This window comes from Mauremys reevesii, linkage group 1 (assembly GCF_016161935.1).
Source record: "Mauremys reevesii isolate NIE-2019 linkage group 1, ASM1616193v1, whole genome shotgun sequence".
Lineage (NCBI taxonomy): Eukaryota > Metazoa > Chordata > Testudines > Geoemydidae > Mauremys > Mauremys reevesii.
The window spans coordinates 56,784,577-56,810,250 of NC_052623.1; the positions used below are offsets into that span (position 1 = coordinate 56,784,577).

Below are 25,674 nucleotides of genomic sequence, written 5' to 3' on the forward strand. Positions count from 1 at the left end.
GCAGCAAGAGGTAAAAAGAGTGGGAAAATCTGCTCAACATCTTACATGTCTATACATAAATGCAAGGAGTATGGGAAATGAACAAAAAAAATTGGAAGTACTAGTACAATAGCTAACTTATGATTTAAGAAGTGGGTTGGATAAATCTCAATTACAATACTGTATAGAGGAGTATAGCTTGTTCAGCAAGGACAGGCAGACAAAAAAAGGGAGTAGATGTTGAATTACACACCAAGAATATATACACTTGTTCTGAGGTCCAGGTGATGGTGAGAGGCACATAAGTTTAAAGTCCTGGGGTGAAGATAAAAACAGAAAAACAAACAGGGGCAATGTCATATTAGGGGTCTACAATAAACCACCACATCAGAGGCAATGGATGAGTCATTTCTAGAACAAATAACAGAAATATCCAAAACAAGACCCACCCAAACATCTGTTGGAAAAGTAAAGTGGCATAACACAAAGTGTCCTATAAATTTTGGACTGTACTGGGGACAACTTCTTTTTTCAGAAGGTAGAGGAAGTAACCAGCGAGACATCCACTTTAAACTTGATTCTCATTAACAGGGAAGAATGAGTTGCAAATCTGAAAGTTGAAGGCAATTTTGGTGAAAGTGACAATAAAATGATAAATTTCCTAATGCTAAGGAAAGGAAGGAGTGAGAGCAGATGAAAAAGGACAGTGGACTTCAAAGCAGCAGACTTTATCATACTCAGGGAATAGTAGGTAAGGTCCCATGGGAAGAAAATCTAAGGGAAAAAGGAGTTCAGGGGAGAGAGTTTCTCAAAGAGACAATATTAAAGGTGTAACAGCAAACTATCCCAATGCAAAGGAAAGACAGGACTAAATACTAAGAGGCTAATATAGTTTCATTAGGAGCTCTTTAATGACCATTGTGAAAATCAAAAAGGAATCCTACAAAAGATGAAAATATAAACAAATCGTTAAGGAAGAGTACAAAAGAATAGCACAAGCATGTAGGGACAAAATCAGAATGGCTCAGGCACAAAATGAGTTACACCTAGCAAAGGCAATAAGAGGCTCTATAAATACATTAAGAAAAACAGAAAGATGAAGGAAACCTACTACTTAGCAAGGAAGGAGAGCTAATAATAGGTAAATCAAGAAGTCTGAGGTGTATAATGACAATTTTGCTTCAGTCTTTACTAAAAAGTTTTTCTGGTGACCAGATACATAACACAATATTAAGAGCAAGGGAGAAGGAACACAATCCAGAATAGGGAATTAACTGGTTAAAGAATATTGAGGTAAATTAGATATATTCAAGATGGCACAGCCTGATGAAATTAATCCTAGGTTACTTAAAGAACTAGTTGGGGGCAATCCTGGAAGTGATTATCAGCCCAGAAGACTGGAGAAGGGCAAACATAGTACTTATCCTCAAAAGAGGGGAAGGGCAGAGAAATAAGAGCTCAGGGAATTATAGACCAGTCAGTCTAACTTTGATACCTGGAAAGACTTGTAAGCACCTAGGGCAATAAGTTATAGCCAACATGGATTTGTCAAAAACAAATCATCCCAAACCAACCTACTTTCCTTCTTTAAGGGGCTACCAGCCTAGTGGCAGACATGATATATCTTGATTTTAGTAAGGCTTTTGACAGTCTCATAAGCAAACTAGGGACATGTGGTCTCGATTAAATTGCTATAAAGTGGGTACATAACCAGCTGAAAGACCGTACTCAAAGAGTAGTTATCGATGGTTCGCTGTGAGGAAATACCTAGAGAGGTCCCTCAGAGATCTGTCATGGGTCCAGAACTATTCAATGTTTTCGTTAAGAACTTGTATAATGGAGTGGAGAGTATACTTATAACATTTGCAGATGGCACCAAACTGCAAAGTGTTGTAAGCACTTTGGAGGACAAAGGTAGGATTCAAAATGATCTTGACAAATTGGTCTAAAATCAACAAAATGAAATTCAATAAAGACAAATGTGAAGTACTACACTTGGGGAAAAAAATCAATTGCAGAACTACAAAATGGGGAATAACTGGCTAGCTGATAGTATTACTGAAAGGGATCCGGGATTTATAGCAGATGACAGACTGAACCTGAGCCAACAAATAGGCTGCAGGTGCAAAAAAGGCTACTGTTAACAGGAACGTCAGATACAAGGTGGGGGAAGTAACTGTCCTGGTCTGCTCAGCACTGGCGAGGCCTCAGCGGGAGCACCGTGCCCCGTTTTGGTCACTACACTTTAGGAAAGATATGGACAAATTGGATTAAGTCCAGAAGAGAACAGCAGAAATGATAAAGGATTTAGAAAACCTGCTCTATGAGGACAGGTTAAAAACACTGGGCTTTAGTGCTGAGAAAAGACGACTAAGGCGGGACCAGATGAGAGTCTGCAAATACCACAAGGGGTGTTACGAAGAGATGAGTGGCCCTTCCCCAGACACCAGCTCCTCCTTAGCGTCCCCTCCTCCCCCGTTTGGGGTCCAGCCGCCCCCCCGCCGGGGCTCCGGGCTGCTCCCCCCGGGAAGGGACAAGCGGGGCCCCGCATAGCCAAGGGCTCCGGCTCTCTCGGGGGCTGCCCTGTTTGCGGTGCGATGGCCCCGACCGGGCCGGTGTGGGCCGGGAGGAGGCTCCCGCCGGGGGGTCTCGCCCCACTCTCGGGGGCGGGGGGGCTCCCTCTCTCCGCGGGGGGGTCTCGCCCCACTCGCGGGGGCGGGGGGGCTCCCTCTCTCCGCGGGGGGGCTCGCCCCACTCTCGGGGGCGGGAGGTTCCTCTCTCCACGGGGCTCGCCCCACTCTCGGGGGCGGGGGCTCCTCTCCACGGGGGCTCGCCCCACTCTCGGGGGCGGGAGGTTCCCTCTCTCACGGGGGCTCGCCCCACTCGCGGGGGCGGGGAGGTTCCCTCTCTCCGCGGGGGGGGGGCTCGCCCCACTCGCGGGGGCGGGGAGGTTCCCTCTCTCCGCGGGGGGGGGGCTCGCCCCACTCGCGGGGGCGGGGCGGTTCCCTCTCCGCGGGGGCGCGCCCCACGCGCGGGGGGGGGGGGCTGCCTCTCTCCGCGGGGGGGGGCTCGCCCCACTCTCGGGGGCGGGGGGGCTCCCGCTCTCCGCGGGGGGGTCTCGCCCCACTCTCGGGGGCGGGGGGCTCCCTCTCTCCGCGGGGGGGTCTCGCCCCACTCTCGGGGGCGGGGGGGGCCCGCTGGGCTCCGCACTCACCAGGCTCAGGGCTGCGGCCGCCAAGGCAGCGAGCGCCGCGACCGCGTCAGCCAGGAGCGGCTCCATGGTCCATGCCCGGCGCGGCCCTATGGGGCAGCTCCAGCGATGCGGAAGCGGCTCCCGGACGCGGCGCTGACAGCAAACCGCTGCGGCGAGAGGGGTCCCTTGTCAGAGCGGCCGCGCTCCACAGCGCCCCCTGCCGGCCACTCCCGCGCAGACAGCGCGCGCTCCCAGCGTGCCAAGCGGGAGAGGAAGTGCGCTCCCGACCCGGAAGTAGATCGCGCACGGGCGGAAGTGAGGCTATGGCGGCCGGATTCAAGTAAGTGACGGGGCGAAGCAGCTTCTTGTCCCGGCCTGGCGTTCGCTCCCCCTCCGCCCGGGAGCCGGGCTGCGCCGGGCGGCTGGGCCCTGAGCCGGGCTCGGCCTGGTCCCGGGGGGGTCGGTGCAGCCGCCGGGCCCGGCGCCACCAGTCGCCTCAGCGGGGCTCTCTCAGCCGGGCTCTCTCAGCCCCGGCCGCGCGAGGAGCCGGGAACGCGGCTGCCTGGAAGCTGCCCAGGCCGCTGCCGAGCCCTCAGGCCTGGCGGTGGCAGCGGGGCCGCCGGTGCCAGGCTGTGGGCGGGTTTAGCCTTCAGCTGGACCGACCCGCTGCCTGCTCGTGCCGTGCCCAGAGCTCCGCCAGGCCCCTCGGCTGGGACCCGCCCCCCGGTATCTGCTGCGCCTGCTCTCAGTGGGGGCGGGAGAGAAACACACCGCCTAGGAGACCCCCCCCAGGCAGAGGTGAGCCGCCCTTTCCTGGTTACTGGTGATCGTGGAAATCGAGAGCCTCTGGGCACGTGTCCTGCATGCACTTGGCACATGTGTAACCTTATGCATGTGAGTAATCCCGGTGAATTCACTGGGGCTCCCTCTATATATTACAGTTTTGCACAAGCATCATGCTATTTATGGCCCTTACGGTCTATTAGAAAATCAACATTTTATTTTCCCCTCTTCCTACACAACATATAAAAAGCAACTTAGTTTATTTTTCATTACATCCAAATGTATCTATAGTCCAAAACTAAAAACTTAGTTCAGAGGCGGTTAAAGCTATTAAGGTTTTAGGTTAGTAATAGGAAAGTGCCCTTTCAGTGTCCAGTGAAGGGGAGAGACCAGCCCCTTACCTCGCTACACCCCCTCTCAAATTATCCACTTTCAATGCAACATTGCAGTCTACCAGAGAAAAGTTCCTTCTGCTTCAAGGAGTTACAGAAATACACTATTCTTCCCACATTCATAAGCCTTGTAGTGTAACTCACACCCGTAACTGCTGTCTCATACTTTTGCCAAAAAGCATTTCATTCCCGGTAATATTGACCCCTGGATAGGTGAAATATTTTTTGGGTAAAGTGAGATTGCAGGTTAAGGATTTTTTTTTTTAAATGAGAGCTAACCTTAACGAGCTAAGGTATTTTGAAACACGTGGATGTCTGTCTATGCCAGAGGAAAAGTCTTGGTGGAAGTCATAGTAACTATAATATCTTCCTAATCAAAATAAGGCCCAGGCATTAGTTGCTGGAGTGGAGGGATCCATCTGGATTTGGGGGAGGGTTATTTCTGCATTGACCCAACTATCTTTTGCTTCTCCCCTGTGTCTCTCAATCAATTAAATGGGGGCATAGTAGACAGGATTGCCTGAGCCAGTGAGGAATAGCCCTTATGTCCATGCTAGTTGGGGATATCTCAAGGAACGCCGACAGGGCTTAACGTTACCCTTGTGCTCGTAAATTGTCAGAACTATGTCAGGTTTATGTTGTCTTGGAAAACATAATAAAAGTTCTCAGAGTTACTATTTCCATGACTTTTCTCCAAAAATATTTGTTTGAACAAAACCTGAGAAGGCCTTCTCTCCTGGAAATGTCATTTTAATGTCTGTGCTGCAGTGTCAACAATTTCTGGCTGTGGAATATTCTGTTTTAGTTTCTATGTTCGCTGTCTTAGCAACTCTCTGATTTGAAAAATTGTGTCACCATAAGGGATATGCAGAAACAGCCTGCAGCATTAAATTCTTTGTTAAAAATGCTGTTGTCATACTACATACGTTGGTGTATTTGTAACTTCTTTGAAGAAAAGGATTATTTATTTATGCTCCAAATAAACATAGGTAGATGTAGGCTAAATATAACTGGAATTCTTTAATTTTATTTTAAATTTGGTTAAGGAAATATATTTGTGTTGTAAAGAAAGGCCCTGAGAAGCAAAGTAGAGGGAAGGCCAGAAGGAATAAAGTAGGGAAGATATGTGGTTCAAAGACTAACTAGTGGGATAAGGGGAAATTTCTAAAAAGAAGGCTTCTGACCAATAGGGGTGACTGCAGATGGTTTTAAATAAAATAAAGAGAATCTGTCTTAAAATGAGCCAATATGGCCCTTCACCAACTCTCACACCAGTGTTCAAACCTACGTGAACCCAGGTGCAATGGGAAAATTGTTGGGAGAGCAAGGAGGAGGGGAAGAAAGCCCTCGGGAAGACAGGATGTTGTACATTTCATTTGAATGAAGACTGAAAATAAGGGTGAACTGTCTCAGATTTGACTTCAGCTGAAAACCAGTAATTGGCAATGACATCACTTTGTTAAAGGGCATAAAAAGTAAGCTTTTAAAGGGTCCATTGCTAATACCTGCCTGATGCCATTGCAGCTGACCAATGTGGGTCTAAGCACTGGATTTAGCTCATTTGTAAGTATATTGATGAAATGCTTATAAATCTTTTGTTACTGTTTGGATGTGGTAAATTGCTTAGTATTTAGGCTTTGGGGGCATGTTTAGAGCAACTACATATTGGCCTTTGGATTAAATAAAGGAATTTATGCTTAAATTGGTTTTTGATTTCCCATATTAATAATTTAAAGTATTAATACCAACAGTTGAGCAATGTGTGAATCAAAAATCAGATTTCAGTATGTTATACACATTTTACAATAGGGCTCGGAGAACTTAGATTGTAAATTCTTCAGGTACCAAATAATAATACAAAGGTGACACCCCACTGAAAATTTTAAAAAGTGGTAATTTTTGAAGCAGTCATGTTGTGTATGCATAAACCAATTAATCATCAAACTTTAACCTGAAAAATTCAAATACTACATCAATTTTAATTTGCAGTTGTCATAGGTCTCACCCCCACTTGGAGCTGTTGGGTTCCAATGTGGGGACCTGCCTTGGTTTCCCTCTAAACTAAAATCCTAGTTTAGATCTAGTAAAAGCTGCCACCACCCAATCAGATACGTGGATTGGGACACAGTCCTTCCCCAAAATCTTTGGGGATCCCAAGAGCCCCAAATCCATGGAGTTCTTACACCCAGGAGAAATAAACCATTCCCCCCTGCTTCCTCTCCCCTCCCTTTTCCTAGGAGAGATACCGGGATTTAACTACAGAGGGATACCTCCTCCTCCCCTTTCCCTGAGAATCCACCCAAGGAAAGACCAACCAAGTCCTTAATAGAAAAGAATTTATTAAAGAATAAAAAACAAAGTCATTGTCTCTGTAACCAAGATGGAACAATACAGGGTCTAAACTTATCAATCTCTGGAGACAATTCCCCCTCCTTTCTTTCTCAGCAAAAGCAATAACAGTACAGACTTAAAGAAATTCTATAGCAAAACACAGAATTGCAAATACAGAAATAAAAGTATAAGAATACTAGTTCCTTGCTAATACTCACTAGCTTGAATAGAAGAATTTATTGCAGAAACCTGGGAGGACTTGATTAAGATGTCTGGACTCTCTTAATTCCCAAGAGAGACTCTCCAAGAAAACAAAGAACAGGGAAAAAAAAAACTTCCCTCCACAGGGATTTGAAAATATCTTGTTCCTCATTGGTCCTCTGGTCAGGTGTCCACAGGTACTGCTTGTTAACCCTTTACAGGTAGACAAAAACCTTAACCCTTAACTAACTGTTTATGACAGCAGTATTTCTTAAAAAATATTTAACATTCCTATCTCAATCAGATCTCTTATGCAGCCATAACTATGGTATTGTTACAAACTCCATCATAATATTAGCTTTTACAGATTCTCAGTTTTCAAGCTAGGGCTTTTTATGTATGCCAGTGGTTCCCAAACTTGTTCTGCCGCTTCTGCAGGGAAAGCCCCTGGCGGGCTGGGACAGTTTGTGTACCTGCCGCGTCTGCAGGTTTGGCTGATCGCGGCTCCCAGTGGCCACGGTTCACTGCTCCAGGCCAATGGGAGCTGCTGGAATCGGCAGCAAGTACGTCCCTTGGCCCATGCGGCTTCCAGCAGCTCTCATTGGCCTGGCCCTGAACCGCGGCCATTGGGAGCCACGATTGGCCAAACCTGCGGACGCGGCAGGTACACAAACTGGCCCGGCCTGCCAGGGAATTCCCTGCAGAAGCAGCGGAACAAGTTTGGGAACCACTGATCTATGCAGTTACATAACCTGCTGTAAAGGGTGGGTTCTGATGTGGGATGATGGAGTAGAGTATCTCTCTTTCTCTCCCATTTTTCAAACTTCACTCTTTCTAACCCTTTTTCAAAGCCCTTGCCACAAGGCAACCATGCCTCCGGAACCTATGAGTTCTGATGTCAAAATGATCAGAAAGAACATTGTAGAGGGCTCTAATCCTTCTGAAATTGTCACTCACTTGGCTAATGTGCTGTCTCCATAGCATTGTCAGCCAAGGAACAAAAACAGAGCTTGACTCTGAAACTCAGATGCCCACTGAGTAACACTTGCTTTTCTGCTAGACTTTACTTAGCCATGTACTTTGTAAAACAGATGATGCATATGAATTGTAAATTTTGTGTCTATTTTAGAACTGTGGAACCATTGGAATATTACAGGCGATTTTTGGTGAGTAAAGCATCATATATACATAAGTTAAATAGACTTAAAATATATTTTTCTCATAGAGCTACTGTACCTCTGTTGCTGTTCTCTTTAAATTATACATAAACTCCAATGGGGTTTTGCTTTTTCTTAAAGCCTTTCGTAAAAGAAAATCTTTCAAACTCTTCAGGACAGGAACTTTCTATTCTATGGCTCCTGTGGCACCTTATAGACTAACAGACGTTTTGGAGCATGAGCTTTCGTGGGTGAATACCCACTTCGTCGGATGCAAGGCTTGCATCCGACGAAGTGGGTATTCTCCCACGAAAGCTCATGCTCCAAAACGTCTGTTAGTCTATAAGGTGCCACAGGATTCTTTGCTGCTTTTACAGATCCAGACTAACACGGCTACCCCTCTGATACTATTCTATGGCTGTGATCCTGTGAGTGCTTATGTACATGTGACTAGTTTCATTGGCCTCAAAGGGACTGCTAAGTGGATGAAGTTAAACGTGCTTAAGTGCGTACAGGATTGAGGCCTTGGTTTGTACAGTGCCTTGCACAATGGGTGCCCGACCAGGGTGGTGGCTTTTAGGCACTACCAAAATACAAATGATAAATAATATCACTGACAGTGTCCTTGAAAAAGACAAATTCTAAGTCTACATTAATAATGCATGTTAAACAAAAGATACTAGAAGATAATAAGATGAAAGCAACAGCATGGATTGTCAAGAACAAATTGTGTCAAACCAACCTAATAGCTTTCTTTAACAGGGTAACAAGCCTTTTGGGAAGTGGTAGATGTGGTATATCTTGACTTTAATAAGGCTTTTGATACTGTCTCATATGACAGTCTCATAAACAAACTAGGGAAATATAACCTAAATGGAGCTACTATAAGGTGAGTGCATAACTGGTTGGAAAACTGTTCCCAGAGAGTAGTTATCAGTGGTTCACAGTCAAGCTGCCAGGGCATCTTGAGTGGGGTCCCACAGGGATCAGTTTTGGGTCCAGTTCTGTTCAATATCTTCATCAATGATTTAGATATTTATAAAGTTTGCAGACAATACCAAGCGGGGAGAGGTTGCAAGTTCTTTGGAGGATAGGATTAAAATTCCAAATGATATGGACAAAATGGAGAAATTATTTGAAGTAAATAGGATGGACTTCAATAAGGACAAATGCAAAGTACTCCACTTAGGAAGGAACAATCAGTTGTACACATGCAAAATGGGAAATGACTGCCTAGAAAGGAGTACTGCAGAAAGGGATCTGGGGGTCATAATAGATCATAAGCTAAATTGAGTCAACAATGTAACACTCTTGCAAAAAAAAAAAACATAAAAAACCCAAACCCATCATTCTGGGATGTATTAGCAGGAGTGTTGTAAGGAAGACACGAGAAGTAATTCTTTTGCTCTATTCTATGCTGATTAGGCCTCAGCTGATGTATTGTGTCCAGTTCTGGGTGCCACATTTAAGGAAAGATGTGGATAAATTGGAGAAAGTCCAGAGAACAGCAACAAAAATGATTAAAGGTCTAGAAAACATGACCTATGAGGGAAGATTGAAAAAATTGGGTTTGTTTAGTCTGGAGAAGAGAAGACTGAGAGGGGACATGATAACAGTTTTCAATTACATAAAAGGTTGTTACAAGAAGGACAGAGAAAAATTGTTCTCCTTAAACTCTGGGGATAGGACAAGATTCAGTGGTCTTAAATTATAGAAAGGGTGGTTTAGGTTGGACATTAGGAAAAAATTCCTAATTGTCAGGGTGGTTAAGCACTGGGAGGTTGTGGAATCTGCATCATTGGAGATTTTTAAGAGCAAGTTAGATAAACACCTGTCAGGGATGGTCTAGATCTAGATAATACTTAGTCCTGCCATGAGTGCAGGGGACTGGACTAGATGACCTCTTGACGTTTCTTCCAGTCCTATGATTCTGTGACTATATACACCACTGCAGCAACATCAAGTAACAGGTAAGTCCAGGATGTCTGTGGTCAGTTTCAACCCCTGTAGATGTGGCTACAGAAGTAATGTAAGATAACTTGGGAATGATACTATAAACAAATACTATTAAAGTGATATATGTATTAATCAAGCCAATAATTCTTTAATTGTGAGAGGTTATGATGAATGTGAGAATTTTGGTAACAATCCAAAAGTGTGCATCAGTTTTCTTGTGTTCTTTGTGCTGCTATACACTGAACATAAAAGGAAAGGCATGAGGTGTTTGAAGCGCGTAGTTGTCTGGTTGGAGACCAGATATATTAACATAAACTGAATAGAACTTACATATGTGACTGTATTATTTGGAAGCAGGGTTAGCAATTTCCCAGGAAAAACTAGTTTAGGATAGGGCTCTGATAAATACCTGTTTAGACCAGAAAACTGGGAAATGTAAAATTATTATAGTATACAAATAAAAATTACTAAGAAATATTTACCACTGTCGTTTGCAGTATTGTTGCACCACACAAAACAAAAGCGCAATAGAGATTTCATGAGGCAATTACTCCTGAACACATGTTGACCAACCTCTTTCATCTAAAATATGCAGGAAAGAAATTGTCAACTGAACAAGAAGAAATTGCAAGGCTTTCTGCCATGTTTACTTGCATGTAAAATAGAAGCAGCTCCGTATCCAAAATCAATGTTTTCATCCCATATGAAGGAAACAGCTTCCACTGTAACATGGTGGAAAAATCTGAAGAATGCTGATATTCCATCTGACTTCATAGACCTGGTGGTGCAATTGCATCAGCATCCAGCAAGTCTAGCAAGCATAGAACAACCCTTTTCAACTTTGGTTACATCTATTCAAAATTGAGAAATAGATTTGGTCTATTCCCTATGTCAAATTTGGTCTTCTGCTACAGAATGCTGTGTAGCCAAATGGACCTGGACTGGTAGTCTGCTACCCTGCATGCTTCTGATTTCTTAATGCTTCAAACCTACAGCTCTCCGTGATTCATTTTCTTATAATCCAGTGTTTTTGACTTTTATTTATATAATAGAGAAAACTGAAATGAGAGTCACGACATGTATAACTTCCTTGAGAAAATGCCAAGCCAAAAGGCATGCAGACATTCCAATGTTCAGTATTACAATTACATATATTAGTATTATGCCCACTGCAGTTTTACTTTTTATTTGTTTTTATTTTATTTTATTAGAATTTGCTGTATTATGTGACAATTTGAATATGTAACTGACGCTGAGTGTAATGTAGTGTGCATTAATTATACCAGTTTGAAAATAGAAAATGCCTTTAACTGGGACTAACTAGTTTTTCCTGGGGCAGTAAAACCCCTGCTTTTATGTGGTAAAACCACTCCTGCTAAATGTCATCTCACTGCTGCCTGGGAGAGACAATGGGAGCCTCAATGACAGTGACATTAACACTTAATGCCTGGGAAGCCATACAGTTGGGGCTGTGAAACAAAGGATAGACAGGTCTGAACAAAACAGGTCTTAAGGTTGCTACTGTGAACAGAGGACACATAGATAGAGAGAATGGAGATGGACGTCAGTATCCAGTCATGGCAAAGCCATTGCTTCCACCGGTATATACTCTGTCTTAAGCTTACTTTTCCCATACGAACCTAAAGACTCCAGATGCTGTATTCCAGGTTACCAATAAATGTTATCTTGGTTTGGGAAAAAGTGCCTTGCTTCACTGCAGTTACTCACTGTTTTGCATTGCTCCCTAAGAAGAAAAAAGTCTCTCTGGAGTCTGATCTTGGTTGGATTTGCTCTGGAGAGCCTGGTGAGGAACTGTGTGCTAGAGCCTGAAGGCTCAGCGTAGGAAGTGTTCAGGTCATGTGGCCTCCCCTTGTGGAAAATTCTGGGCCCTACAATAAAGGGATTAGTCCTAGGCCTAGCTGTTTGAAGGCCTGTGCCTAGTATGGACACTGTAAATCTGTGACAGATCTTCAATGATGATCCACTACAAGGGACAGTCTAGATTTAAGTAGATGATGAACCAACACCCTTTCTGATTGAATTTGTGTTTATGTTGTGAAACATCTGAATAACTATGTTGATTGGCTTTTCTGGACTTGGGCCCTATTTAGATTTCTAAAGTATTTCCATCTTAAAAGATGAGCAATGGAAAAAAACGGTTAGTTACAAAAATTAAACAATGCAGACATTTGGAAGTATTCATTCAGGGTTATCAATGAATATTTCTTCTCAATTTGGCTCTGGGTACTGAAAAATTAGTTGGCCTTTTTGATGATGTCACACCTGTGAGTCAGTTTCTTATAGTGCCACAAAAATCACAGATTGCCACTATATTCATAGCAATTTACTGATTGCTTTGTCACTGCACCACTGATATGAGGTATTGCTTTTGTTGCTAAATGTCCTAAATAGCTGTAGGAAAGGCATATAGTACTGAGCCTTGAGATGCTTTTTCCTACTGGACTATACATTTTTTAAAGTAACTAACTTTTGGGCCTGTAACCCAGATCACACTAAATTAGACCAAAAAGCTCACCAGCATACAAATCTTTGAGTTTATCCTGTTGGTCTTGTCATTGCAAATTCCCATTTGAAGATCAACAAAAACTTTATCATTATATACTCTTGATTGTGTAACACCATGAAAATGTCATTTAACTTGAATTGTGTAATGTTTATGTTTAGAAAGAGAACTGCCGACCTGATGGAAGGGAGCTAGGTGAATTCAGAACAACCACTGTCAACATAGGTAAGTGTTTAATATTGGGAAGTGCTGGTGACTTAATCGAATGGAGTCAGTTTTTATTCCTGGAGTCTTTAATGAATGGCTGATCTATTTCCACAGAGCTTGATTTCAGAAGAACCAGGGCTGACATTCTGTGTTTCACCTCAGAGAGGCACAATACAGACTCTGCAGCCCAGGGATAGTTTTAAGCCATTGTTGCATCCTCTCATTCCGGGGCTACTCAGTGAACACCCCCGTTGCACCCTCAAAGCATAGTTTAAACAGCCATGGGTGGCTGTCTAAAATAAGGTAGCTTCCCTGTCTGCCTCTGGGCCACAACATTTCCCTGAATCACTGTGGTCCCATTTCCAATGTGCCACTCCTGCCTCCAGCATTGCTTCTAGGACACCTCTATATCAGGACTTGCATGGGTATGTCAGAAGGTGCATTATGGCTTTCACAGTTCCTACATTGGGGGAATTCTTCATGACCAAATCCAGGGCATTTAGAGCCCTTCTATGCTGCTTTGGCCATTTTACCTGGCATAAAGGTAAATTTTCATCTAATAAAGTTTTGACTATTCCTAATTTAGAAAAAATGAATCCTTCAGAACCTGCTAATTAAAATAGAAATATAAAAAATGCATTAGTGAATTAAAAACATGATTAAATATAATTTCTGTATATATAACCATTCAAAAATAAGTTTAGCCAAAAAAAAGAAAAAGCCCTTACTTTTTGCAAGGTGAACTGAAGCTTTTGCTAGGTAAGTGCTAAAAACCAAATAGGACATTCCATCATTATGTATTTTTACACCGGATCTGTTGTCTTGCTTCTTAAATAATTAACAAGTGACAAGTCTAAAAATATATTTATTTAGTGGTGCATTTCCCATTCTTTCCATGTAGTGAGAAGTTTGCACTTTGCTTTGGCAAAAAGCAAATTAAGCCCCACAATATGTCCCTCCTGCCAAATCGTAGTGCTTAAAGCAAATTGTGGTTCCCCGATGGTGGAAATCAAATTGTATCATTTAGCAAAATTGCCAGTTTCTCCTTTCTGGCCATCTGGCTTCACCCCTATGGTCTCTTTCACTTACTTTCTCTTTATTTTTAATCCATGTTGGATGCGCATGTGTGCATGCACTCTGTCCACTTCTCTACCTGCTCTGTTTCCATAATGGCTTACACACTTCTACCTACTTTCTCCTTTATTCGTTACACCTCCTTTGGAGGGTGCTCCCCTACCTTCTGTCCCTCCTTTCATGAATTTGCTCTCTCACCCAGTTCTTCTCTGTGGTTCTCCTTCCAGTCCTCCTCTAGTCTCCCTGCTATATATGCAACTCCTATACTGCTGAGTCTGCTCTGTTCATCACTTTTCTCTGATGTCCTAACATCAGCTGGAATGGAAAGTGCTTTTTTTTTTAATAAGTACGTCATCAGATTTTTTATAACATCCAGGCTACAGCAGTTTCCCCATAAGATTAGATAAGGCAGGGAATGGAAAACAAATCAGCAGTGCTAAACTAACAGATCTTGCAACCCCTTACTTAGACAAATGTCCTTCCTCATAAGAATAGCCCTAATAACTTCACTAGCAGACTGCTGAAAGATCTTCGTTTTGCCTCACAAAACTGGAAGGGATTTAGGTGATAGGGAACTGGACCAGAGGGGAAATACAAGGTAACCTTGTCTGTAAAACAGTCAAGATAGGGGAAAATGCTGGTATGTGCATTTTAATGTATAATATAAATTCAGCAGTCTGTGAGGATATTATGGTTTCTCACAGAATCAAGTAGAAAAGCAGCATAAAAAAAGTCTTCGTATTAGATTTGAAAAGTTCTGGGTAATCCAGTACTTTGAATCTCTGGTATTCCACTCACCCTTGGAATTTCCAAACATTTAAAACACACCATATACTATGTCATTCAATCTAAGTGAGTGGTATGGAAGCTAAAACTGGTAACTGTCAATGTGAAGATGGATATTGTGTTAAAGAGCTTTCTGAGGGAGCAGACTGAGATTTTATTATACACTTTCTCTTTTCAGGTTCAATTACTACTGCAGATGGCTCTGCCCTGGTGAAGTTGGGAAATACTACTGTAATTTGTGGCATTAAAGCAGTACGTTTACTTTTTTTAGAGACTGAGAAATAATAGTTAAGACTATGTTTTAGTCATGAGTATTTTTAGTAAAAGTCATGAACAGGTCACAGGCAGTAAACAAAAATTCACGGCCCGTGACCAGTCCATGACTTCTACTATATACACCTGACTAAATCTTGGGGAGGGGGGCAGCCTGGGGGTGCCGTGGGTGCTCTGGGGTGGGGTGGGGCGGGGGGTGGCCCGGGGGGCACCGTGAGTGCTCTGGGGTTGTCTGGGCGGGTGCCGCGGGTGCCCGGGAGGGGGGTGCTGTGAGTGCAGGGGAGGGGAACTGGGACCCCTGCTGGTGCTGGGCGGGGGGGAGGAGGTTGGCGGGGCTGGCAGGCTCCCTACCCGACTCTGCAGCTCCCTGGAAGTGGTGACATCCCTCAGCTGCTAGGCGGAGGTGAGGCCAGACAGGTCTGCATGCTGCCTCCTCCCCAAGCGCTGGCTCCACAGCTCCCATTGGCTGGGAACTGCGGCCAATGCAAGCTGCAGGGGGCAGTGCCTGCAGGTGGAGGCAGCGTGCAGAGCTCCCTAGCCGCGTCTCCCTCTAGGAGCTGAGGGATGTCACTGCTTCTGGGGAACCCTCCCTCCCCCCCAAGGTAAGTGCTGCCCAGAGCACTCACCCCCTCCCATGCCCCAGCCCTGAGCGCCTCTCCCCACAACCCCTGCTGCCTCTGGAGGGCCGGGGAGGCAGGCCAGTGGCTGCTGCCGAAGTCACGGAATTCATGACAAACTCGCAGCCTTAATAATAGTTAATTTAACTTAGTTGATAAAACCCCTATTTATTAAGTCGAAATTAATATGCCTGTCAAATACACGTACATTTTTTCACAGGAGTTATTTTGAGGATTGAAAATTACAGGTAGAATTGCACAAAGGAATTAGGGTACAATAGAGAGAGAGAGTGTGTGTGTGTGCATGCATTATTTGTGTAAAGATTTGTTTGGCTCTTCTTAAAGAAAACAAAGACCTTATTTTTGTGTACTAATTATTTAGTTTTTGTGATGATCAGTGATCATTGATAATGAAACAAATCCTCTTCTCTTGAGGGAGATGTTAATAAGTATAGCTGTGGAAAATCTAATTATAATAGTCTAACATAAAACAACAAGCAATTCATTGAAGAAATGATCATAAGTAGAGTAGCTGGAAAATCTAGCTTGGTTTATAAAAGCATTTTGGCCAGACAAACCTTTGAGCCCTTATGGAAATAGGATTTCTAAATTATATTGAACATCTTTTAAAAAGTCTTTTCAAACCAGTTTGTAGATACAATTTTTTCTTCCCCCTGAGTTTTGTTGTTGTTTTTGCTTTTACAGGAGTTTGCAGAACCCCCAGCAGAGTCCACTAATAAGGGATATATTGGTAAGTTTTAGAGCCATGTCAGTTTTCTCCTTTTTTAGAAAAACAATAGCATTAGTTATTTGAGTTAAATGCTTTTAGTGAGTGGGAAGAATCCGATGCAGTAAACATTTAAAACAAATAAATCACATTAAATAATAGCATTACAATGCACAGAACCAGTTTAGGCAGATGACACATGGGGATGGCCTTTTTAGAGGTAGGTGACAGGTTAGCTAAGGAGCACTAGTTATGGGATTGAAGGTTTCTAGCAGCAGCACAAGGCAGAGGCACAAGGTGGGATTAAGTCCTGAGCAGGGCTTAATAGGCAGCTGCGTGGCTGCACAGTTTACAGGGAACTTTAATCAAGTCTGCATCTATGTTGATTAATGTTAACAATTCATGATGTTGGCTTTCATTTGAGATGCATGGTACTAAGAAAGAACATAAAACTGCTGTATACATTTTTATTATTTTTATTATTATAACAGACTGTGTATTTTTTCTTTGTTTAGTTCATAACTAAATATTTTTGATTTCTAGTTCCTAATGTGGATCTACCACCCCTCTGTTCATCAAGATTTCGTCCCGGACCTCCCGGGGAAGAGGCTCAAGCAGCTAGCCAGTTCATTGCAGATGTGATTGAAAAGTGAGAACCACTATACTACAGTTCAGTTATGAACACAATTATGGGGAAGAATTTTATTTCTTAATTTTCTGTATCATTTTGTTTTAGTTCAGAAATAATAATGAAAGAAGATCTGTGCATTGCACATGGCAAGGTAAGAAAGGGTTTGGTGTTAATGCCAATGTCTCAGAGTGAAGGGGGATAATCATTTGTTAGCAGGTTTCAAGAAAATCCTTGGGCTTTTGGGCTACTATTCTTGTTTTTTGTTAATTTTGGTACCTGCACACTCTTTGGGTTACATCCAAAGTATAAGGCTTACGTGATCTGATTACTGAAATCAATATCGATGGGTGTATCAACTATATTTTTGAAAACATTATGCTGTTTATGCAACTCCTAGAATGCTAAGTACATTCTTGCTTTGTAGTGTTTGATTCAAGAACTCATTGCCACAGTGTCTTTAAACGCAAGAGCTTAGTAAGATTCAAAGAAGGAACAGGTGATGATATGGATAACTCGAATGTCCAGAGATAAAATAGCAAATGCAGAAAACAAATTTTGGAGGGTTTAAACCAGTCCCTAAATATTAGGGATTAGGATGAGATCGTCAGAAGGGGCAGATTATCCTACATCTGTGCACTGTGAGATTTGTGTTCCTTCCTTGAAGCATCTGATGCTGAGCTCTCTCAGAGACAGGCTACTGAAGCTGGGGGACCGCTGGTCCGATCCAGTATGGCAATCCTGTGTTTATCATCAGAGTTCATATACAACTACTTTGGCTTCCCTGCTTTTGTACTAGGAATTGACTGTCTTTTTGAAGCACTGGACGTTGCTTCAAAAAGGCTGCCCCAGGTGAGTCAGTGCAGGGTTGGTGCACCCCATCACACGGTCGTCGGGATTCCCTGTCGAGTCAAACAGTTGTGGTCGGAGGACTCAAGACCCCTGGCGGGGCCGAGCAACCAAGCAGTCCGTAGACCCTGGGGTGGGGCAGAGCAGTGGGAGGCTTGGACCCTCTGGGAGGGCAGAGCAAACGCTCAGTCTGTAGCCCTTGAGCCTCCTGGCTGGGGCAAACAATAGCAGTTGGGTTTATATTGGGAGTGCCTGGTAGCCATGCCTAATGGCAAGTGCAAGGTGGGAGGGGGGAAGCAGGGGAACCCAGGCCCACCCTACTCCTCCGGGTTCCAACCTGTGAAGCAGTAAATTCCCTATTACGGGTTCAAGCATTGGCTTCTAACACATTCCCTCAGTCACTTCTTACCATAAGGCCCATCTCAGGCATTTCCTCGGCTGGCAGCGGCTCTGCATTCCCATCAGTCTCCACCGTCAGCTGATCTGGGTCCAGGGTCCTGGCAGTCAAAGGTCTTGGTGCATCAAACATCCTTCCTCTTCCTCAGTCAGCCCCGACTGAACTGGGCTGCCTCCTTTTATCTGACCCTTCCACCTGGAGGATGCGCAGCAGGGGCAAGGAGGCATCGTCTCCTGGGCCCACAGTGATTGGTCAGCCCCCTTGGCCCAGAGCGGTGTTGATACACCCTGTCACATGGCCAAATTTAGCAAAGCTGCAGGGAGGTGAAAAGGATACCCCTGTGGTGTGCCTGCCATGCTCGCTGCACGCAACGGTCTGTTCACCCTTTGGAGTTTGTTTTGACTAGGATTTAAAGGTGTGTTGTCAGAAGGTGTTAGCTAATGTTAATTAAAACTCCAGTTTGGACAAGGCAGTGTAGATGTTTAAAACATGCTAAGCTGGTCAAGTTGAACCCTGGCTTTTTGCTTTTCATTGAAAACCTGAACAATTTTCATGAAAATTTTTGGGGAAAAAATCAGTTTTTCATTTTAAAAAAATATGTTTTGTTAAAAATACTTACAATTCTCCAGCCAGTTTTAAACCTGAGTATCACTTACTTTTCCTAGAGGAATGACAAAGACCTCCTTGAATTCCAAGGTGTGTGTTTTGTTTTTCCTTTGACAATAAGGAGGCATTTTGGATAGGGAACAGAAGAGGTCCATGTTGCAGCTTTGATCCACACATCTTCAGTTCAGATTTTTGTATTGAAGTCCTCTCTCTGTTATCCTACTTTTTAAACTGAATTGTCAATGCCTCTTGCCATGTTTAACTGCTGCTCACACTAGTGGACAGCAAACTTTATTTCAAACTGCAGATCCAATGCTCATGGAGGACTGACGAGCTGGATTTGGCTTGTGGACTCTTATGTTTTCGTGGCCGTGAAAAACACGTCATGGACCATGAAATAAGAACTTCCCCGTGAAATCCAATGTCCCCATGTTCCTAGGATCACTCCAGCAAAGGGGGCTTCTAGCTCCGGCTGGGCTGGGGAGGGACAGGACTTGTCCATCCTTGCATTGCTGAGGGGGGGACTAGACCCATCTCCAGGTGCCTCCCCTTGCTGCAGGACACCCTGGGACTGGGCAGCGGCCCCAGAGGTTCCTGCAGCTGGAGGAGGCTTATGGAGTTGCATCCAATCTTCCCTGTACTGCTGGGAGCACCCCAGCAAAGGGGGCTCCTAGCTGCTAGTCTGGGCAGGGCAGTGGGAGGATAGGACTTGCTCTTTCCCTGCAGGGCTGCTCTTGGGTCTCTCCCAGCTGCAGATAGCTCTGCACTCTCTCATCCCCACTCTGGTCAGCTCTGAAGGCAGCACAGAAGTGAGGGTGGCAATCCCATGACCCCCCTACAACAGGCTTGTGAGCTCCCCCCCCCAATTCTTTTTTGGGTCGGGACCCCCCCCCCCAGTTACAACCCCCTGAAATTTCAGATTTAAACATCTGAAAACGTGATATTTACCAATTTTCAAATCCTATGGCCCTGAAATTGACCACAATGGACCGTGAATTTTTCTTAGGGCCCTAGTTATGTTTAATAGCTCAAGTGTAAAAAGTCCATATATACTTTTTTCTGACATACCAAATATTAATTGAATTTCTCACCCATGTTTTTTTAGTGGCGGTAGAAGACATTCTTTTTGTTGATAAAATACAATACAGTGGCTGACTACAGACTGCTATTTGCACATAAATAACTCCTTTTAAAAAAAAAGATTTTTTCTGACATGACCATAATGCATAAATGTGTGTGATATTCTTTGCTGCCCACTCGGTACAATTGCTTCCTCAGCCACTTCTTAGCAACATCAATCCTAATAATCTGGTGCTATGCTTAGGGAATTGGGTTGGGAGTAGTTCAAGGGCTATGTATTCATATTTGTTATTAAAGGATCAGGATGGTTCTCTAGCTTAATGTGTATTACCATTGGCCTGTAACCTGAATTAGTGTGATACCGGCAGTTCAAAGGCTATATCAGATCTCACACATGCAAACTTTGTTTCTTAGCTTGCTTGGGTTCTATACTGCGATTTCATATGCTTGGACTATGATGGAAACATTTTGGATGCCTGCACATTTGCTTTGTTAGCAGCTTTAAAGAATGGTAAGTGTCCTATAACACACAATTGTTAAGCACATTACATTCATGGAATAAATGTGTTAGTAGGAATCTGAATCATGGTGAACAGTCTGTTGCTGATTTTAATTTCCCCAAGAACAGAATATTTCAGCAGTTAAAACCCCCATCTTTTTATTGAACTACTGAAGCAATAATACAAAGAAGAAATATGTCACTAAATTGATGTCATAGATTTGTATACATGTTATTGATCAGGTTGTGGGCTACCTTGCTTACATATGCTTCTTGCACATTGTATTAATCTATTATAGGACTGCTAGCCATTCCACCAGATACCTTAGTTTTTCAGAGCAATGGTATTTGCCTTCAGCGTACCAGAAGTTTGGACACTCCACTATTGATCATAAGCAAAATTGTAATATTCAGTACACCAACACCTAAGTGAAGTGTTACCTGTTCGTGTTATTTAGTGTAAGAAAACTAAGTTTTTATTTAATCACTTATATTTTGTGTGATGCAAACAGGAAAAATATTTAGAATTTATGACTTGTTCACATTTATCACTGAAGAGATCACAAAAGCAGGATCACAGAGGAATAGAGAGAAGCGATGTAGTGATAGGGAAAAGACATGCTATTGTGGGATTTTTTTTGTTCAATGTTGTACAGATAATGTACTTGCAATGTAGAAAGTGCCAGTATGGAGTGTTTTTTTTTTTTTAATTTCAAATGTATTTTTTTTACAACTGATCGTTTATACTTGACTGACTCAGAACAAAATAATGGGCTCAAAAAGGATAAGAGTGGCATCTGTTATTTTTAAAACAAGTGTCCCATATTGTCTGATTTGGGACCTGCGGTCAATAGGAATTGCAGTTGCACAGTCCCATAGAAATGGGTGGATGTTAACAGAACAGTTCATAAAGTATTCCTTTGGGGATAAAGCCCAAATTATCTTCAGCCAGTTTAATATCATAAAATTAATTAGCCTCTTCCCTTTCAGTACAGTTGCCAAAAGTTACTATAAATGAAGAAACAGGTTTGGCAGAAGTCGATTTAAAACAGACAAATCCTTTGAATATCAGAAAGCATCCAGTTGCTACATCGTTTGCTGTATTTGACGAGTAAGTTGGTAACTGATAAAATGTATACTTGTTTAAAAAAAATTGTGAAAAACTGGTGAAAAACTGACAGTGTTGCCAAGAAGCTGTTGTGGCAAAATCCTCATGCAGTTATGTCAGTGCACCTCATGGATCAGCCAGACTTTTCAGCTACTCTAATTCAGGGCTGATTATTTTGAACTGTTACATAGTTTTATAATATGAACAAATGACCACCAGATCAGAATTAATATTACCAAACTTTTCCCTGCAACTGAAGCAGATTTGATCTCCAGATTTCACAGCTTAGCCATATGGAAAGTATTTTAATATTAAAAGGTACTTGAGAGGTGTAGCTTCATGATGTTATTGTATTTATATACCTTTCATCCCAAAGAGCTTAACTAACATGTACAAATCACTACATCGACTACTGAAATGCAAATACCTCTGGCCTACAAGGTGACAATTTTTCAATACCTCATAGCAACAGTTCACAACAGTTTCAGAACAGAAAGTAAAGAACTCATCCAGGGATTGACATAGATGGAATGTCATTACTCTCCAAGTTAACATCCTTAGACCTAAAAGGGTTGCATGTTGTCAGGCTCTTTATTTTGAAAACTATCTGAAAGGCTCCTTACTTGAAATCTTTCTTGTTTTTTCCACTAAAATAGCAGGATTGAGGTACAAGTGGTTCCCCAGGCCAGACTTTGCCTCTTGAGCGGAAGAGTTTTGTTGTCACCAGCACTTCCTAATTGTTATAGCCCAGGCTATAACATTTCTGGCAAGCCCAGAATTACAGAGGCTGTTAATTCCCAAAGGGTAAATGTAAAGTCTGTTTCACTCTTCAGGGATTCATTCATCTGCTATAAATTGCTTGTAGACAGTTTTCAGTTACTTCAGGCCCTAGTATCTTTTTGTCAATAGTAAAATGGAAGTGTGTAAGCTTCTAAGTATAATAACTGCCAGCTAAGAGGTTCTAAAACTAGCTGCAGAGCAGTGCTGATAGTATGCTGCAGCTCTTTTCAATAGCCACAGTCAAGAGGAAGATATCTTTCTGTTTGTCCTCTCAAAAGTATTTACAGGCAGCTCTTTAATATCATTAATGTGGGAGAGAGGATTGGAAAACATGGTATACAAATACCTAAACAGTAAGAACTCTTTGGATGAACGGCAGTGTGTGCAAAGCAGTAGTAACACGTAGGAGTGTGTGCCTATGGCACAAAAACATCAATCAGCAACTGGAAAAGTGGCACTGGAAAAATGAACAATGAAAGAACCTGCTTCCTTCCCTTCACTGAAATTGTCTCATGTAGAACAAGAAAATGTTTTTTGCAGGTTTCCTTTATCAGTAACCTGGGGTGGGGAGGGAGGGAAGGAGCGGGTACCCTGGGCTGGGGGGTTATGTACTGAGATCGAGTTGTTCTGTTCACTACTTCGTGAAAGTTGAGGCAACTGCCCACTTTTTATGCTGCAGATCATATGAAAGGCATTACCAAATCAGAGACCTCCCCACTTTCTAAAACTGAGTTGCAAGTAACATGTAGGATAAATGCATTCCCTTGGCAGAGTGTCACTATATTCAGTAGATCAAATTTAATTACCTGGACTTTAAAATAGACTTTTTTTGAACAGTGTGGAATTGGGAATTCACATCAAACATTCCCAATAATAATTTGCACTGTTATTTATAAACATTTTGCACGTTCAAAAAGGTTATACTAAGATATGGATAAGGCTGTATACAATGACCACGATTTCTGAGAGAAACTGTGCGTGTTTAAGGGTTTTAGTAAAAGTTGAGGTCTTTGTCATCCTGTCCCATTGACTCCTTTATGAACGTTTATTATTTGGCTCTGTATCTGTCCATTGTAGTACAGGTTTCTGAAGGACTAAACTATTTGATATTATTAAATGGTTCCAACAATTTTTATTGTGGAATAAACGATATTTAGTCAATTTTCCCTTTAAATATTATGAATGTTGCATTATTTGCTGTGGAAAAAACTAATTTTGGGTCTTGAGAAATCAATAGCCTTCATCGCAGGGGTAATATTTTTGATTGCTTCCTTGATTGAACAGTGTAGTAGATCAAAATACTGTCCTTGATTCTCTTTCAAAGGGTTCACTAAAAATAAATATACATGCAAATAACAGAAATGGGTTTTATAAGTACATCTACAGCAAACGGAAATAATGGTGTTTTCACTTAGTTTTCTGTTAACAGTAAACAATCTTACAGCATGTAGTCAGTTTTAAAAGATTTGTTTTACTGTCTGAGTGTTACTGTAGTAGCTGTTTTAGTGCTGCAAATTGTAGTTTCCTGATGAGGGCACACATTTTTAAAACCTCTACATTTAAATTTTAATTCTGTTTACAAACCTTCAAACATCCAATTGAGTTCAACATTGAAGTTCAGTAAGGGTTTGCTTCTCCCCATGTTCTTTAAATTAGGGCATCCTGATGACAGAACAGTGGATGTTTATAGAATGCTTCCAGAAGTGCTATATTCAGCTAAAAAAATACTCACTATAAATAAAACCTTTAAAAAAGTTAGCCGAAATGACCCTGGACAAATTCATCTTAGATTAACCTTTTCCTAGCTGACTGTTTTGTATGTGAAGGTCCAGTAACTTGTAGACAAACATCTCAGCCACCTCTGGATTCTTTTATTTTAAAGCACAATACTCATTGTTGATCCGACGGCAGAAGAGGAGGACCTGGCAACTGGAACTGTAACCATTGTAATGGATGAAGAAGGCAAACTATGTTCTGTTCATAAGCCAGGTACTTTGCAAAATTACTATAAGTTAATTTGACAGGCAACACATTTAAAATTAAACAGTTGGAATCAAATTCTACCTACAGATGGCTGTTATTTCAGTAGTACATGCTGCACAGTAACATTATTGGCCTTTAGCATGTAGTGCCCTCTTAATACCTTACCTGTGTCCGACAGTGCTCTCAAAACAAGTAATGTTTTTCTTCACTCTTAGTTGAACTATTTCTTAAATGAATGTTAATACTGCAGTCTTCTTAAAAATAATCTACAGTATTGCATTTTGCAAGAGCTGGTGTGGCTGCTGCAAGAAATAACCTTTTCCTTGCATAAACTGTCTTCATGACGTGGTTAGCCAGACTTGCTGTAGAGGTGGGCTCTTGAACCTAGGTCTTCTGTTGTGCTAGTAAGATTTGATATTTAAAGTAAAACAATTTTCTTACGGAGAATTGCAAATTAGACCACCCTGATTCTTAAACAGTAATGTAACCCCCAGGACTGAAAGGTTTTAATGCTTCCATTTGATAAACATTTTAAAGAAAACAAACTGGAAAACCAAGCTATTACTTTCAATTTTTTTGGGGGGGGGGGGTTCCCCCCTCTTTTTTAGGTGGAAGTGGCCTAGCAGCAGCAAAACTTCAAGACTGTATCACCCGGGCCGTTACAAGACACAAAGAAGTGAAGAAGCTGATAGATAAAGTGATAAAAAGTATAAAACCAAAATAAACGTAAGGCAAGGGCTCTTCAAAATGGATTTGTAAAAACTGTATTTGTTAGAGTGTTCACCAACCTTTTATACTAAATAAACAGATATCAATACTACATTTACAAAGTTCATCTTTCTAAAATGTATCACCCTTATACTATGTACAGTGCTGCTGAATGGTAAAAAATACAAGGTAAACATCTTGTTAAAAGTATGAAGTGACTTGCAAAAACCAAACCCTAGCTTTTTGTTAGATGAAATTCCTATTCTCCATAGAGTTGGATTCCCGATACAGTTTATACATATCAGCATTACTTCAAAAATTCATTTTCCCATCAGCCATTTCAAACACTGATTTTTTAAAAAAATTTTATTTTGAGCTTTCTTTAAAAAAAGACAAGTTTTAAAAATCACCTCTGCGTTTATTTTTTTTAAAATATAAACCCCCCAAGACTCAGGACTTCGGAGGGGTCGGTGAGCCTCTTTTCCTTTTACTTTTGGACTGGCTGCCTGAACGTTGCTGGTGTCGTAGCTGAGCTGCTTGTGCTGCTGCTGCTGCCATAGCCATTTGATGCTGCAAGAATCGCAACTGCTGCCGTGGGGGAGAAGGGAAAGGGAAAAAAAGCTTGTTATATTAAATTTAACGCTACCTTTTACCGCAGGAAGAATGACAGGAAAGAACAAGATGGGGTAATTAAACTGAGGAAGCACTGAAATGGCATAAAAAAGGAATACCACATAGTGGGACAATGAGTACAGTCAAGCAGCACCAGTGGCACAGAAGCCTGCTGAGGGCGTTTCTAACATTTCACAGTTAAACTTTGCCCTTTGTGTCTGTCG

General features: G+C 42.3%; 3 protein-coding genes across 25 annotated transcripts in view; 1 reads left to right on the forward strand and 2 right to left on the reverse strand.

Annotated features, from left to right (window-relative positions):
* The window catches only part of ALG5 (ALG5 dolichyl-phosphate beta-glucosyltransferase), a 47,309-nt gene extending 43,982 nt beyond the window's left edge, over positions 1 to 3,327 (reverse strand). For 3 of the 4 annotated variants that reach the window (XM_039498696.1, XM_039498708.1, XM_039498709.1), the window contains exon 1: positions 3,194 to 3,327. In XM_039498696.1, coding sequence (XP_039354630.1) covers positions 3,194 to 3,259 — 66 coding nt within the window. In that variant the 5' untranslated portion in view covers positions 3,260 to 3,327. Of the gene's footprint in view, positions 1 to 232; positions 295 to 3,193 lie in introns of all 4 variants that reach the window. The other variant, XM_039498701.1, reaches the window with a different exon arrangement.
* Positions 3,242 to 24,952, forward strand: EXOSC8 (exosome component 8). The gene is made up of 11 exons (XM_039498683.1): positions 3,242 to 3,512; positions 8,009 to 8,045; positions 12,678 to 12,741; positions 14,762 to 14,835; positions 16,179 to 16,224; positions 16,744 to 16,849; positions 16,937 to 16,982; positions 20,175 to 20,271; positions 21,250 to 21,370; positions 24,030 to 24,136; positions 24,739 to 24,952. Exons 1-11 carry the CDS (start codon positions 3,265 to 3,267, stop codon positions 24,852 to 24,854), a joined length of 1,062 nt encoding a protein of 353 aa, XP_039354617.1. The 5' UTR covers positions 3,242 to 3,264; the 3' UTR covers positions 24,855 to 24,952.
* SUPT20H (SPT20 homolog, SAGA complex component) overlaps positions 24,879 to 25,674 on the reverse strand; it is a 58,240-nt gene continuing 57,444 nt past the window's right edge. For 17 of the 20 annotated variants that reach the window (XM_039498589.1, XM_039498672.1, XM_039498649.1 and 14 more), the window contains one exon: positions 24,879 to 25,426. In XM_039498589.1, the coding sequence (XP_039354523.1) occupies positions 25,289 to 25,426 (138 nt within the window). In that variant the 3' untranslated portion in view covers positions 24,879 to 25,288. The remainder of the gene's footprint in view (positions 25,427 to 25,674) is intronic. The other 3 variants (XM_039498628.1, XM_039498617.1, XM_039498564.1) reach the window with 1 other exon arrangement.

Excerpts from the sequence above, each read along its gene's own strand:
- EXOSC8 (XM_039498683.1), top strand. The coding sequence starts at position 3,265 with ATGCCCGGCGCGGCCCTATGGGGCAGCTCCAGCGATGCGGAAGCGGCT. Across the intron at positions 16,850-16,936 it reads ATTGCAGATGTGATTGAAAA|TTCAGAAATAATAATGAAAG; the intron begins GTGAGAACCACT and ends ATTTTGTTTTAG. Across the intron at positions 21,371-24,029 it reads TCGTTTGCTGTATTTGACGA|CACAATACTCATTGTTGATC; the intron begins GTAAGTTGGTAA and ends TTTATTTTAAAG.